A 16658-nucleotide genomic window follows, 5' to 3' on the forward strand; every position below is an offset into this window, starting at 1 on the left:
ACTTTGATACCTAGTCCACAAATGAGGGGGTCAAGCCCATTGGGTTTAGGAAACTCAACCATGTTTACCAACAGTTGGCAAGGGAATAAACCAGATTTTAAACACAAGTGTCTGTCTCCATAATGATTTTTTTTTGTCATGAGGCCATGAGCCAAATATTTATTAATATTTAATGTAGGCTCATGTGGTTAAATGATGTGTTACTGCTAGTACAGAAAGATAACAATTATCATTATAGTTACAAATCACTGGAGGCCCACTCTGAGTCAGGCAATTTACTTACATGCAAGTTTCAACTCTCAGTACATCCATTCACATTAGAAAATGACATGGCGGAAGACTCTAAAATACAGAGAACAAACCGGGGATTGCTAGACAGGGTGTTGGTGGGGGGATGGGCTAGTGGGTGACAGGTATTAAGAAGGGCATTTGTTGGGATGAGCACTGTGTATTGTATGTAAAGTGACAAAACACTGGGTTCTACTCCTGTAACAAATACTACACTGTAGGTTAACTAACTGGAATCTATATAGATAAATTTAAAATAAAAAAAAAATCATATGTATGTAAAACTTTAAAATTAAAAAAAAAAAAAAAAAGAAACGAAAATGACATGGTGCAGACATGACAAAGTAGAGATCTCTGAGTTTTCCAAGGCCACTGCATAGATTCTACTTCAGGCCTCACTTCCCAGTCCCTGCTACATACTACTTTCCCTGGTCCCAAATCAACATTAATTTTTATGCTACTGTTTCAGAAGACGTCCATGTAAACTCAGTGCTTTTTATTCACATTAAAAGCCATCTGTCAAAGTACTTAGTATCCAAATTCTTAGGACCCCCTTTAAAAATTAACACAGGTTATTAACTACATTTTCAACTGTCACTGCATTAAGACTTGATATATTTTCAATTTGAATTTTCATCACTGGAAACAGCTAATGTGACAAGCTGATTCCAATATCTTAATACTATATAATTTCATGGGGAAAATGTTCCTTACAGTGATAGCCAATATTTATATTTTGACCACGATGCATTAAAAGAAATAAATGTTTCAGAATCCATAATGTGTACCGAACTTGAAGCTGAATTCATTAAAAATAAACCTCCACTATTAAGCCAAGGAAAGAACAGACAGTGCAGAATCACAATGTTAAGCAATGTTGCATCTTTCTTTTTTTTCTTTCTTTGTTTCATTTTACTTGGTTTATTTTACCTTCATCTCTTCAACTGCCGTCTGTAATTCGTCTGGGGTTTTATATTCAAAATCTCTCTCTAGGTATTCTTCTTCAGCTTGCGTCATCCATTCGTGCATCTCTGACAGATCTTTCTGAAGACTTACAGTTTTATCCAAACCTCCCTTTAAAGCTTCCTTTCTGGCATAGACCTTCCATAAAACAAAGCAACAAGCAAAGCATGAATATGGAAAGTCACAAAACACTGTCATTATATTATTACTCAACAGTCTGTAAATAACTGAAAGTTTAGATAGAAAAGATGAAGTAACAAGTAAAAAAGCTTACATGAATGAGGAAATAACTCATGGCGATTGGTTATACTTAATTTCACATTAGTATTAAAATAAGATATAGCCATTTACTTGGCATACGTAATAAAATGAACATATTCCCCCTCTGACTATAATTTAGCTGTGTGTGGGGCTATGCTTTTCTGTGAATGAAGAATAGAGAAAAAGACTTTTTCATAATATGTCTCAGTTGGATACATAAATTTATTGGCACGGTTTCTAATGTTCATAAATCTGAGTCTACTCTTCCACTGTATTTTTAAATTTTTTTTACTCTTCCACTTTAAAGAATGAATCATACAAAACACAGTGTACAAAAAGGGGTATGAATAATTGTAAATATTTATGCCCCCAACATGGAAGTACCCAAATATACAAAACAGTAACATACATAAAGAAACTCATTGATAATAATACAATAACAGTAGGGGACTTTAACAACGCACTTAGATCATCTATGCAGAAAATCAACCAGGAAACTAGGGCTTTGAATGACACACTGGACAAGATGGAATTAACAGATATATTCAGAACATTCCATCCTAGAACAGCAGAATACACATTCTTTTCAAGTGCACATGGGACACTCTCCAGAATAGAACACATACTAGGTCACAAATCTGGCCTCAACAAATACCAAAACACTGCACCCATACCATGTATATTTTCTGACCACAAAGCTATGAAACTTGGGGTATGTGGGTGGCTCAGTCAGTTAAGCATCCAACTCTTGACTTCAGCTCAGGTCATGATCTCATGGGTTTGTGGGTTCAAGCCCTGCATCAGACTCCATGCTGGCAGTGTGGAGCCTGCTTGGGACTTTCTCCTTCCCTCTCTCTCTTTGCCCCTTCCCCACTTGTGCTCCCCTTCACTCTCAAAATATAAATAAATAAATAATTTGTTAAAAAAGCAATGAAACTTGAAGTCAACCACAAGAAAAAATTTGGAAAGACCAAAAATACATGGAGGTTAAAGAATATCCTGCTAAAGAATGAATGGGCTAACTGAGAAATTAAAGAAGACAGGAAAAAAATACATAGAAATAATGAAAATGAAAACACAATGATCCAAAACCTTTGGGATGCAGCCAAAGCAGTCATAAGAGGCAAGAATTTTAGCAATACTAGCGTACCTCAAAAGGTAAGAAAAATCTCAAATACACAACCTAACCTTACACTTAATGGAGCTAAGGAAAGAACAAATGAAGCCTAAAGCGAGATGAAGGGAAATAATAAAGATAAGAGCAGAAATAAATGGTATAGAAACAAAAAAAAAATCCCATAGAACAGATCAATGAAATTAGGATCTGGTTCTATGAAAGAAATAATAAGATTGATAACCCCCTAGGCAAACTTATCAAAAAGAAAAGAGAAAGGACTCCAAATCATGAATGAGAAAGGAAAAATCACAACACCACAGAAATACAAAGTGGCATGAACACTGTTCATTTCAGCTTTGAAGGTAGCAACATATTAGAAACAAATCCAAATGTGCTTCCACGGAGAGTAAGTTAAATAAATTGTGAGATACACACACACACACACACACACACACACACACACACACACAATATGGGATACTATCTAGCACCAATACATCTGTACTGAAGTGAGAGTTGTTCAGTATATAATTTCAAGATTAAAAAGCAGGTTGCAAAACATTATGTGTGGTAATAGGAGACTTGTGATTTTTTTTTTCAACGTTTATTTATTTTTGGGACAGAGAGAGACAGAGCATGAACGGGGGAGGGGCAGAGAGAGAGGGAGACACAGAATCGGAAACAGGCTCCAGGCTCTGAGCCATCAGCCCAGAGCCCGACACGGGGCTCGAACTCACGGACCGCGAGATCGTGACCTGGCTGAAGTCGGACGCTTAACCGACTGCGCCACCCAGGCGCCCCAGGAGACTTGTGATTTTAAATCTTCATAGATTCCTGAAGTACTAATTTTTAGAGAAGAATGTATTACTTATTAACCAGAAAAACAGAAAACTTTAAATATCTAAAATAAAATTGTGAATGCTAATCACTTGTTACAAAGTACCCTGTTGTACCACACTGAGGGTAAAATTTTAATTTTGTACTAGAATGATTATATATTGTGTCTCTTTTACTTAAAAAAAAGGAACTCTACTCCAATGTCGTCAATTCTTTCCCGTGAAATTAAGTAGAGTTCTATCTTTCAAGTAATGTAATTTTAATTGAACAGTCTTAACATATAATTGATAATTTTAGTATAATAACGCTTTCATGTAATCTACCAAATACTAAATATGTGCAGAACCATATTAATTTTCTTTATTCTTTACAACCATCTTAATCCTAAAATAATAATATTAAAACAACTTTCAGTTCTTTACTCTCCTTGGTGATCCATTGAAATGTAAATAATTGCTTCACTGTGACACAGCTAGAACAGTATGCCTAACAGTTATACTAATTAAAGTATAAAGACTATTTACATAATCAATGAGCCTATAATCAGTGTAAGTAAACAGGTTGCTCAATTTCTACTTAGATCGTCTGCTATAATCTTTTCAGGCAGTTGGCAAAGTGACAATATTAGAATGACTAATGGAACTTAGCCAAAGACTTATAGTAAAAACAAACAAACAAACAACAAACAAAAACACACACACGCTATTAAACTAAACCAGAAGAAAGGAATCAGGATTTTTTTTTTTTTTTTTTTTTAAGGAAAACCAGGCAGGAAGTCATTCTGAGGTGACAGCACAAATGTACCGGAAAGAACATCAGCTTTGGAATCAGGATACCTGGACTCAATCAGTAGCAAGTTAAGTGAACCTGAAGACAACACCTCATTTTTCTTTATCTCTGCTCTAGAACTAATCTAACAGTTGGACCACATGATTTCCAAGGTCTTTTCGAAGCTTAACATTCCATAGTTCTATGCCTGATCAGACAGAGATATTAATTTTTTTGTTTCATATTTTAGAAGGATCTATAAAAAGGTCTGGGCAATTTTTCCCTTACCTTTGTCATACTAGTGATGCAAACATTCTAGCCTGAAAGTGTGCAATCTACCCCCACAGTTTAAGATGACATTGCCACAACTAAGTACAGAACAGAAAGTTCTTCATATTTCCTGTTCTAGAATTCCTGAACGCAACATTCAGCATTGCCCTTCCTCACTTCACTACCTGCCCTCCACCCCCGGCTCTATTTACATATAATTGACATATAACCCTTTATAAGTTAAAGGTATGCAATGTGATGATTTTATAAATATACATACTGTGAAACAATTACCACAATAGGATTAGTTAACACTTCCATTACCTCACATGATTCCCATTTTTTTTTTCTTTTCATGGTAAGAACATTTAAGATCCACTCTCTTACCAACTTACAAGCATATAATGCAGTATTGTTAACTATAGTTACCTGGCTATACATTAGATCTCAAGAACTTATTCAGTGTATAACTAGAAGTTTATAACATTAGATTGAAATCTCTCCATTTGCCCCACCCCCAGCCCTGACAACCACCACCACTACTCTATTCTACAGTTCATCATTTTTATTTTTATTTTTTTTTTAAAATTTTTTTTTCAACGTTTATTTATTTTTTGGGACAGAGAGAGACAGAGCATGAACGGGGGAGGGGCAGAGAGAGAGGGAGACACAGAATCGGAAACAGGCTCCAGGCTCCGAGCCATCAGCCCAGAGCCCGACGCGGGGCTCGAACTCACAGACCGCGAGATCGTGACCTGGCTGAAGCCGGACACTTAACCGACTGCGCCACCCAGGCGCCCCTCTCTTGCCTTTTTTGATGACAGCCATTCTAACAGATGTGAGGTCATGTTTCACTGTGGTTTTGATTTGCATTTCCCTGATTAGGGATGCTGAGCATTTTTTCATGTAACTTTTGGCCATTTGTATGTCTTCTTTGGAAAGAGCATCTATTCAGTTTCTCTCCCCATTTTTAAACCAGATTGTGTTTTGCTACTGAGTTGTACATGTTCCTTGTATATTTTAGCTAATGACCCCTTATCAGATACACGGTTTGAAAATATTTCCTCCCATTCTGTAGGCTATCTTTTAATTTTGCTGATCGTTACTTTTGAGGTGCAGATGCTTTTCAGTTTGATGCAGTTCCATTTATTTTTCTTTTGGTGCTTGTGTGTTGGTGTCATATCCAAAAAATCCCTGCCAAGATAAATGTCAAAGAACTTTCTCCCTGCGTTTTCCTCTAAGGGTTTCATGGTTTCAGGTATTTTAAGTCTTTAACACATCTTGTCTTAATTTTTGTGGTGTGACTTACAAATCTAATCACATTCTTCTGTGTGTGATTATCCAGTTTTCCAAATACCACTTATTGAAGAGATCTTATCCTTCTCCTGTTGAGTAAGTCTGACTCCTTCATCAAATATTAGCTGACTGTATACATGAAGGTTTATTTCTGGGTGGTCAATTCTCTTCCACTTCTTTATGTGTCTATTTTTACACCAATGTCATACTGTTTCTATTGCTAGAGCCTTGTAATATAGTTTGAAATGAGAAGTATGATGCCTCTGTCGTTCTTTCTCAGGATGACTTTGGTCATTTGGGGTCTTTTGAGGTTCCACACAAATTATAGGAAAGTTTGTTCTATTTCTGAGAGAAATGTCATTGGATTTTTTTAAATTAATGTTTATTTATGTTTGAGGGGGGTGCAGAGAGACAGAGACAGAGAGAATCCAAAGAAGGCTTCAGGCTCTGAGTTGTCAGTAGAGAGCCTGACACAGGGCTCAAACTCACAAACCACAAGATCAGGACCTAAGCCGAAGTCAGATGCTCAACCAACTGAGCCAGCGAGGTGCCCCTGTCGTCAGAGTTTTAATAGGGATTGCAATGACTCTATAAATGGCTTTGGGTAGGATGAACATTTTAACAATATTAAGTCTTCTGACTCATGAACACAGGATATCTTTCCATTTATTTGTATTTTCTTCAATTTCTTTAATCAAATCCTATAGTTTTCGTAGTATAGATCTTTCACCTCCTTGGTTAAGCTTGTTCCTTTTGTTTTTGATACTATCACAAACAGGATTGTTTTATTTCTTTTTCAAACATTTTGTTGTTAGTGTATAGAAATATAACTGATTTCCATATAGTTCTATACAATGATTTTGTATACTGCAACTTGACTGAATTTGTTTATTAATTACAACAGTATTTTGGTGGAGTCTTCATGACTTTCTATATATAAGAACACATCACCTAAAAATAGACAGTTTTATTTATTCCCTTCTGATTTGGATGCCTTTCTTTTTCTTTCCTAACTATGTTGGCTAGGATTTCCAGTACTGTGTTAAACAGGAGTGGTAAGAGTGGGCACCCTCATCTTGCTCCTGATCTTCGAGAAAAAGCTTTCTGCTTTGCACTACCCAGTAGGACCCTGGCTGAAAAGTTGTCATATACGGTTTCTATTATGTTCTGGAGCATTCCATTTATACTGAATTTATTAAGTTTTTTCATGAAAGTTTGTTGAACTTTGTCAATTGTGTCAAAATTTTTTTCTGCATCTATTTAGATGATATTTTTTAATCTTTCATTCTATTAACGCAGTATATCACAGCATGTAGTATATTTTCATATATTTTCATGTTACCAATTAACATCCTTTAATTTCAGCTTGATCTCCTTTCAGCAGGTGTTCTAAGGCAGGCCTAGTGGTAATGAACTTTCTCAAATTTTGTATGCCTGTCAAAGCCTTTATCTCTCCTTCATTTTTGAAAGACTACTTTGCCAGACAGTGTATTACTGGTTAGCATTTTTTTCCTTTTTATTAAAGTTCGTTTATTTGAAAGAGAGATCACAGTAGGAGAGGGGCAGAGAGAGGGAGGGAGACAGAAAGAATCCCAACCAGGCTCCACACTGTGAGCACAGAACCTGACAGACATGGGGCTCAAACACATGAACTGCAAGATTATGACCTGAGCTGAATGAAGGTGGACGCTTAACGAAATGAGCCACCCCGGGGCTCCGGCAATTTTTTTCTTTCAGTACTTTAAATGTATCTTCCCAATGTCTCCTGGCCTGTAAGGTTTTGGCTGAGAAATCGGAAGAAAATCTTATGACGTTCCCTTGTAGGCAAAAAATGTGAAAATAAGTACAGGGAACCTCATTTAAAATCGAGTCAGGAAGACCTGAAGAGAAAGCTGTCACAAATGTACCACCCGCCTTGCAGCCTACATAACCATCAGGAAGAAGGAAGCTGTCTTCTTACCCCAGGAACAATATGCTAACGAATGCCTATAGTCAAGGAGAAACCGCTACAACCTTAAACTCTGTTCTTCTCCAAAAACCTTTTGTTCAAAACAACCTTCCCCAATTTCTCCCTAAAACCTATTAGCAGCTGACCTTGCTTTTGTCTCTTCAGACTTGCTATGGTTTGCCATAGTTTAATTGTCCCAAATTGCATCTCCTCTACTATTCCCAAATAAACTCATTTTGCTAAAAAAAAAAAAAGGGGGGGGGACTAATTTATTTTTAATGTCTCTTGGGGAATATGTTTTTGAGTTGAATTTTTTTGGTGGCCTATTAGCCTCCAGAATTTAGATGGTCAAATCTCTTTCCAGATTTGAAAAGCTTGCAGCCATAATTTCCATAAATAAGTTCTCTGTCCCCTTCAACTTGGTCCATTCTACTGCTAATGCTCTTTATTACATTTTCCATTTCTTTCATTGTATTCTTCAGCTCTCAGATTTGTGTATCTTTATGATTTCTGTTGCTTTTTTTAAAAATGTTCATTTTGTTCATTTATTACTTTAATTTAATTGAATAGTCTTTATTTTCCTACAGCTCATTGAGTTTCCTTTGAAAAACTATTTTGAAGTATTTATCAGATAAGCTGCAGATATCCTTATCTTTGAGATTGGTTACTGGAAAATTATTATGATCCTTTGGTGGTGTCGTGATTCCTTGACTGTCCATGTGCCTTGAAGCGTGGCAACACTGTCTTTGCATTCACAGTAAAAGTCAGCTCCTCCAGTCTTTACTATCTGCCTTCAGAAGATAAATACCTTCTGTCAACCTTGTTAGGGATTCTGAGGCTATCTGAGGCTTCTATGAATATGTATGTTCTACAATTCTTGTTCCCTACTGTGGGAGAATTCTTACCCTTATATGGCTTCCCTTCATCCTGCAAAAACCATACTAGGTATTGACAGCCTCCCTTTTGCTTTCCCGAGAGTGGGGCTAAATGTTCAGGTGTGTGGTCTCTCCAAGACTTGCAGATTTAGACCAACCTTCTGTGCATGCTCATTAGCATCCTACAAAAGCTCACCCTTGTCACCAGCCAGAGTATGCACAGGGAGCCAGCCAAAGGGTCGGGATGCAAGTGGGTGTGGCATGAAGGGCAGTCGTGGTGCTGTGGGAAGTTGGAGAAAACACTGACCCCAGTGGCCGGTAGGCAGAACTCCTGATGGAGTCAGTGATATTCTTACCATCCGTGTACTTGTAATACAGTTTCCAGCCCTGGTTGCTGTTCTCCCAGCTGCTCACTACCCCAAACTGGTGGAGCTCTGTACTGTGGATGAAGGACAGAGAAATGTTCCTCTTTGTTTAACACCCCCGCATGGCTGTGAAGCTGGGCACTCACTCACATGGTCTCACTTTTCTGCACAGGAGAAACCAGGGTTCTGGTAAGAGCTCTCTTGGCACTGACCTGTGTCATCTTGGAGAAGGAATGATGCAGGTAAAGTCAGACCTTTCCTCAAACCTCTCCAATGCATCCAGTCTCAGATTTTTTTGGTTTCACGAGTATATTTGATCTTCTCCACTTGACTCTTGGACCTACAAAATGGCTCCACTTTCTGTGGGTGGTTTTCTAAGTCAGTGTTCTCCAGGGGCTATCAGACCATGGCTGAAAATGGCTGGAGAAGGTTCATGGACTACTGCAAGGTCAACAGGCAGTAGACCCTATGGAGAGGGTGAGAATCCTCCCAAGTACCTTGGCATATGGTGCTGGATCATACACCATCCACAAAGGCACAGGGAGACAAGAAGACTTGACTTAAGAGTTTGGGCTTGGATAAATGGAAAGATGAAGTTTCATTTATTCTTCCAGGATGACTACTAGAATAGGAAACTGAGGAGTATATAAGGAATTTGGGTCACATGCTAGATTTAATGTATCTATTCATCAATACAGAGGTATTGAGTCAGAAGATGGATATACAGATCTAGGATTTAGGAAAAAGTCCAAATTATAACAAAATTGTGGAAGCAATAACTTACACATAACATTTAAAGCCATAAAGCTGAATGAGTTTACCTAGAGATTTAGTGGTGATAAGGAACAGAAGAAGTCCAAAGATGGAGCCCTAGAATGATTTCAAGTTTAGAGGTCAAGGCAAAGGAACCACTAAAGGTATTTAGAGTGGTCATGGAAACTGAAGGCAGACTAAGAAAGAACCAAGAGAAAAAGATGATAGAGAAGCCAATCAAACAAAGATAAAGAGTACATAATGGATTTGATGATGTGAATTCACTAGTGACTGTGACAAAAATTGCTTCAGTGAGTGGTGAGGATGAAAACTTGATGAGGGGGCATTCAAGACAGAACAGGACGAGTGGTATGGAAAGAGTTTCTCTAAAGAACAAAAATGGAGAAGTGGCTGGAGGGAATGTGAAGCAAAGGTTTTTGTTTGCTTGTTTGTTTGTTTGTTTGTTTGTTTTAGACTTTATTTTTATGTAATCTCTACACCCAATGTGGGGCTAGAACTTACAACCCCAAGATCAAGAGTCACACATTTCACTGACTGATCCAGCCAGGCACCCCAAGGGGGTGTCTTTTTTAATGATAGGAAACATTACAGAATAATTTCCTACTGATGGAAATGATCTAGTAGGGGAAAGAAATACATTTTATTCTTTAAAAGTTTATTTATTAATTTTGAGAGAGAGAGAGAGAGCGCGAGAATGAGCATTCAAGAGGGGTAGGGGCTAACAGAGAGGGAGAGAGTGAGATTTCCAAGCAGGCTCCACAGTCTCATTGCAGAGCCCAATGCGGGGTTTGAGATCACGAACCACAAGATCATGACGTAAGTCAAAAATCAAGAGGCAGACACTTACCCGACTAAGCCACCTACACACCCTGAAATATACTGCTGATGTAGGTGGTAGGGGATGTTTAACAGGTGACTTAATGTCTGTGCTGAAAAAAGAGGATGGTATGCAACATATAAGTGGAAAGGCTCGTCTTACATAGGAGTATACACAGGTCACTCATGTTAACAATGGGAAAACAGAGTCGTTAACTAACGTGCAAGTCAGTGGGAGTAGATGCAAGCTCCCTTCTAAATGTTTCTATTTTTTTTAATTGAAACACAAAGCTAGTTAACTGCCATACAGGGAGGAGAGAAGAAGAAGTGGTAGAGATCTGCAAAAAGAAATTTGTGAAATACTCATCAGAGGGGTGGGGCTGTGAATGGATATAAATAATGCAGTAAGATTACCAATAAGCACCAAGGGCCTATTTGAAGTTTGCACTCGTGATTTCCAAATGAGACTAGCCAGTTATGAAATGTGTTTTCCTCCAGCCATGTTCATCCTTCCTGGTACTGGCACAGCATCAACTGAAAAGTGGATCTGATCTGACCTTATATCCATGTAGGATACTGTCACATGGATATAATATAGAAAGACAGGAGAGGACAAGAGAGTTGAGGGAAGACACAAGGGGTGCTTTTAATGATGGATTAGAGAATCAACTTTGAGTAAGGAATGGCCAAGACAAGATTAAATGCTTTTCTAATGAGAAGCTGGTAAGATCACTGCATTATGCATTCCATTAGGAAGGAAGAATTTTTGAGGTTGGATTACTGAGGGAATGAGCTGGAAATTAAGGTGCTGATGGTTTCAGAGTAGGGTACCTGAGGTTGAAATTATGGAGAAGTATCTGGTAATGACAATGTTTAGGTTACGGGGCTGAGACCAGGTAGCTAAGGTAGAATAGAAGACACAATCATTAGAGGAGCTTTCAAGGTAGTGAAGGCTGGAAGAATCATCCGAGAAAATATTGAAATCAGGAAGAATTATGACAGTAATGACAGTAAGTCCGTTGTTAAAATATTCAAGAAATAAGGAAGAGTGACTGAGGGATCTGTGGATGATTGTACCCAAAATATGCAGTGAGTGAGAAAAAGACAGTGATTTGCAACTTATGACAATGACATCCTTCTAATCTCTAGACCCAGTGTTTCTTGGTAACTACTATAAATTTAGAGCTGCTAATTAAAAAAATATATTAAGCACTAATTATTTAGAAATGACACATGGTTTATAATTTTATATATGCAGGTTTACGTCTATTTTATGTCTGCTTATTTTATTTACCACGCATGTACATAGTGGTTACTCTGTGCTAGGTACTCGTCTACATGCTTTACAAGATTAACTCATTTGATCAATATTATAAAATTCTTATAAAGGAGGCATTAATATCATCACATTCTCAATACTGGGAAACTGAAGCAGGGAGAGATTAAGCAACTTTTCCGGTACCACACACGTAGGTTATGGTGGGGGCAAGATCTAAACTGAGGCGATATGGTTCCTGGTCTTACTATGTTTGCTCTGAAACCATGAGAAATCCTTCTCCGTCCTTAAGAGTTTTTGATTTTATTGGCCAAGCATTGCAGGGAAGTGAGCCTCGGAAATCTTTTCATTGTGAGATGGAAGTTACCTTATATAAATGACATCCCTGTCTTTATATACATAGTTTATACGCCCAGTTCAAGATGTACTTCTAATTGTCTACTTCTCCAAAGTAAACACGACCAAAATGGAAGTACTGAGTAGTCTACTAAGCTAGTCAATTTTGTTCCTTCTTCAGGCCCAAGTCTTTCTTTCATTAGTTAAAGGCATTGTGGCCGACTCTGTTGTGTAACACAGGAAACTGAAAACATTTTGATTCCTCCTTGACTCTCTGGACTCTACCAGCAAGCACTCTTTACCAGCAAATACTGTCATTTCCAATAGGATCTGATTAAAAGAAGAAAGGAACGTGTCATGTTAGAAAAAGAATAACAGTCAAAGGTGGGTATGAGTGTAGAATCCATAATCAAAAATATAACAAGGAAGAATTTGCCTAATTGGCAAAAAGACGGATAAAAGCTAAGATTTCATTATATAAACATAACGTTGAGCACACTGAGTGAAATAACCTTACTGGAGACAGCTCTTGCTGGAAAGAGTTTCAACAAAGTTTGAATCACACGAGCACTTTGGTCCAGTTTTCCCAGAATAACATATCCCTTCCACACAATATTTGCTATATAATGAGAAAATACACATAAACAGTAATGACAGAACAACAAGCATTAAAGTGATCTCCATCTCTACTGACGATTTTGGAAAAAATCGGGAGAGGTTTGGACAGTGAACCAAACATAATGTCACCAGAGGATGACGTATTTCAAATTTCTTGTCTCTCCATCCCCACTCATGCCCTTCCTGTCCTTTGCCAGGAGTACTTTCTATCTGGACAACTGCGGTTCTTGCCTGTTTCCGCTTGTGCCGCTTCCAGCCATTCTTTATAGAATAGGAACATAGAGAAAAGTTTTAAACAGCCACTTGAAATGATGCCACTTCTGTATCTGGAAGCTTAATACCTTCCCAATGCACTTAACGTGCATACTAAGTCCTCACTATGACTCATGAGACCATTCACGACTTATTTCCCCCTGCTTTTCCCCTGGCTCATACTGCCCCACTTGAAGAGGCTTCCCTTCTGTTCCGCATACATGCTCACTCTTCTCCCCTGCCTCAGCACTTTTTTCCCACTTCATCTTAGATCCACACTTTCCCTAGTCCCCATGTCAAAGTGCCAGGTTCTTTGCACTAATCAGATGTCAGCTTTCATCCCACCTCTTCAGAAAAGACTTAACTGTCTACCCAACAAAAAGCAGGCTCCCTGCTCCTTTACTCTCATTCAGAGCATTCGGATTGCTTCCTTCAGAGAATCTGTCGACATTAAAATTAGGCATTTGTGCAATATTATGTTAATTCGTTTACTTTCCATCTTCTCTATTAAACTATACCCACCATGAAGACAGATATTTATCATGTTTATTTTCTTCCCTACTTAACATCTGTTACAAAATGTTTAATAATATATACTGAAATATTCTAATAAGTAATTAAGAAATCCTAAAAATGTTTCTCTAAAAATTATGTAGTTGTATGTATATTAGTGTCTTTAATAACCACATAACAAAATAATGTAAAGATATGTATAATTATGAAATCCTTCCCTTCCTCCTTTCTTCTTTTCAGTATGGTCTACCAACTTGTGAATTATTTGAATGATGATTATCCTTTATTTTAGAAATAACTAAAATTTTGGGATTTTTTTTAGAGAGTGCACACGTGCATGCAAATCGAGGAGAGGCAGACAAAGAGAGAATCCCAAGCAGGCTCCACACTCTCAGCACAGAGCCTGATGTGGGGCTCAAATCCATGAACCATGCAATCATAACCTGAGCCAAAACCAAGAATTGGACACTTAACTGACTGAGCCACCCAGGAACCCCTAAAATCTTGGGGTTTTTTATTTGCATACCAAACTTTTAGAATTTAAAAAGCCAACCATTTTATACCAACAAAATCAAATCATGGGATCTCAAAGGATCTCCAAGTATATCAGACATTTGGACAATTTTGTCTCTAATTGTTTTTTTTTTTTTTTTCAGATTCTGGCATCTAAAAACAAATGAGTTAATTTTAACCCAAGAAAGAACATCACACCCCATTTTGTGTGTAGCCATTTCTATAATGCATAGATTTACAGTTTCTAGTGCTCTCTGGAGCCCTGAACTGGGCCCAATACTCAAGCTTGGCTTCCATACTTTTACTGTATTGTCTGACTTCTGTTCTGGATTGCATGATACCTTTCTTAAGAAACACAGATCACTTGCCCATAAGATCAGAGCATACACAGTGTGATACATTCCATGGAGAACCAAAGAGATGTAAAATATTCTAGGATGTGATGAAAACACGGATGGGATCTATGGAATTTTTGTTATGAAGCAGGCTAATGTGTTTATACCTCTCTTAAAAGGCATATCTGTGGTGTATGTTATAGCAGACATAAGGTCTTAAACAAGGACATTTTAAGACTAACTTGAGATATTTCAAAAATTACACTTCTCCAATATGCAAAAACCTTGAGGTTTCAGTAATACTGTTGTGTGTATATGTATGTGTGTGTGTGTGTATGTGTGTATGTATATGTATGTGTGTGTGTGTGTGTGTGTGTGTGTGTGTATATATATATATATATATATATATATATATATATATGCATGCTATCATTTTCCCTCTTGCTCTAAATTGGTGTTGTTCTTTCCATTCATCCATTAGAAACATTCAACAAATGCCTTTCATACTGGCCTTGCAAGAAAACATAAATGGTATAATCTATTACCTAAATAATATATTTTTTTCCCTGAACATTCCTTCTAGAGCCGGCTTACTCCAGAGAAGAATGCAAGCTAGCTGACCCAGGGCTATCTTCGTCTGTGAGTTAATAGAACTGTTGAGCATTTGCCAGTGACAGTATTAGCTGGGTGACTTGCCTTGCCTTTTACTTTTCTAAATTCTTTACTTTTTCAAATTTAATTTTTACCTTGTGGCATGATTTCTTTTCAACTTTGAAAGGTTACTGAGAAATAACGAAAGACCGGCTGTGTCTAATACACATAAGATGAAACCTCTTATTAACTTCAAAAAAGGTACTGGTATACTGAAAAATAATCACTGCTTTAGGTCAAAATTTCATCTTATGAACAAGAAGTATTCGATATATAGTACTTGTGTATATAATATTTAATTTTCCAGAATGCAATCTCAAAATTAAAAGTAATATCTATAAAACACTCTGCTGCATAAAAATGAAGCACTCGGATATGCAGAGTGATTTTGTGTTTTATTTCCCCCTCTGAGCTATTCGTAACTATTTCCCAACTTTAGCTCATTTATTGACATAAATGTAGTAAAGAAGCCAAACTTGCCTATTTTAATAATCTGAAGTGAAAATTATTTATCATACCTGTATATGCACAGAGACTACTCATTCATTTTATTTCTGTACCAAGTATACATGTGTAAAGTATGTTCTGCTAATCCAATTACTATTACAAAGTTATGCACAAGAACAAACATTCGATGAAAATCAGGCCTTAAAAACAGGACATTGGGGGCGCCTGGGTGGCGCAGTCGGTTAAGCGTCCGACTTCAGCCAGGTCACGATCTCGCGGTCCGTGAGTTCGAGCCCCGCGTCAGGCTCTGGGCTGATGGCTCAGAGCCTGGAGCCTGTTTCCGATTCTGTGTCTCCCTCTCTCTCTGCCCCTCCCCCGTTCATGCTCTGTCTCTCTCTGTCCCAAAAATAAATAAATGTTGAAAAAAAAAAAAACAAAAACAAAAAAAATAAAAATAAAAAAATAAAAAAAAAAAAAAAAAAAAAAAAACCAGGACATTGTTGTTCAGTATGTTCAGTATTTAAGGTCATCTCAGTCAGGATCCCGATAAGATGAATATATACTATTTAACATATATACTATTAGAATGTTTTTTTATGCTAGACAAAGGCTAGTTTAAAGTAACCATGCTTTACGGCATCGACATACTCAGAGATGAAACTTTCAAAATGGGCAATGGTAAAGGGAGACATTAAGAAATCTTAATTAGATAAAAAGAGGCAAGCTGCAGCGAAAGAGACCATACGTACCTGTCGGCATACGTAATCCCACTGAGTGTTCAGTTCTCTGAGCTCTGTCTCAAGTCTGCAAGCAAACTCTGGCTCTGCTTCATTCTTTATCTTCTGTGCACCTTCATTGACACTGTTGAGACTGGGCTGAATTGTCTGAATATCATTGACTAAAAGCTAAGGAAATAATTCAATTTAAGCCAGCTGCAAAAAGTACCACAACATACTAGAAATACAACATAGAGAGGAAACATATAATGAGGATTCATGACACTGCATGTACGTCCTTTCCTTTAAAACATGATATACACCTACCTACAGATGTCTCAGCCTTACAAAAGCTGTTCACTGGTTTTGATGCTATGAATCAAGTACGGAATTATCTGTATTCTACTTAGATCAGATACAAAA

The 16658-nt window shown here is 37.4% G+C and overlaps 1 protein-coding gene across 9 annotated transcripts in view; it reads right to left on the minus strand.

The window, feature by feature from the left end:
• DMD (dystrophin) overlaps positions 1–16658 on the minus strand; it is a 2127700-nt gene that overhangs the window by 1294204 nt on the left and 816838 nt on the right. For all 9 annotated transcript variants that reach the window (XM_045472664.1, XM_045472669.1, XM_045472671.1 and 6 more), the window contains exons 25-26: positions 16269–16424; positions 1219–1389 (exon numbers count right to left, since the gene is read on the minus strand). In XM_045472664.1, coding sequence (XP_045328620.1) covers positions 1219–1389; positions 16269–16424 — 327 coding nt within the window. The remainder of the gene's footprint in view (positions 1–1218; positions 1390–16268; positions 16425–16658) is intronic.

This window comes from Leopardus geoffroyi, chromosome X (assembly GCF_018350155.1).
Source record: "Leopardus geoffroyi isolate Oge1 chromosome X, O.geoffroyi_Oge1_pat1.0, whole genome shotgun sequence".
Taxonomy (NCBI): Eukaryota; Metazoa; Chordata; class Mammalia; order Carnivora; family Felidae; genus Leopardus; species Leopardus geoffroyi.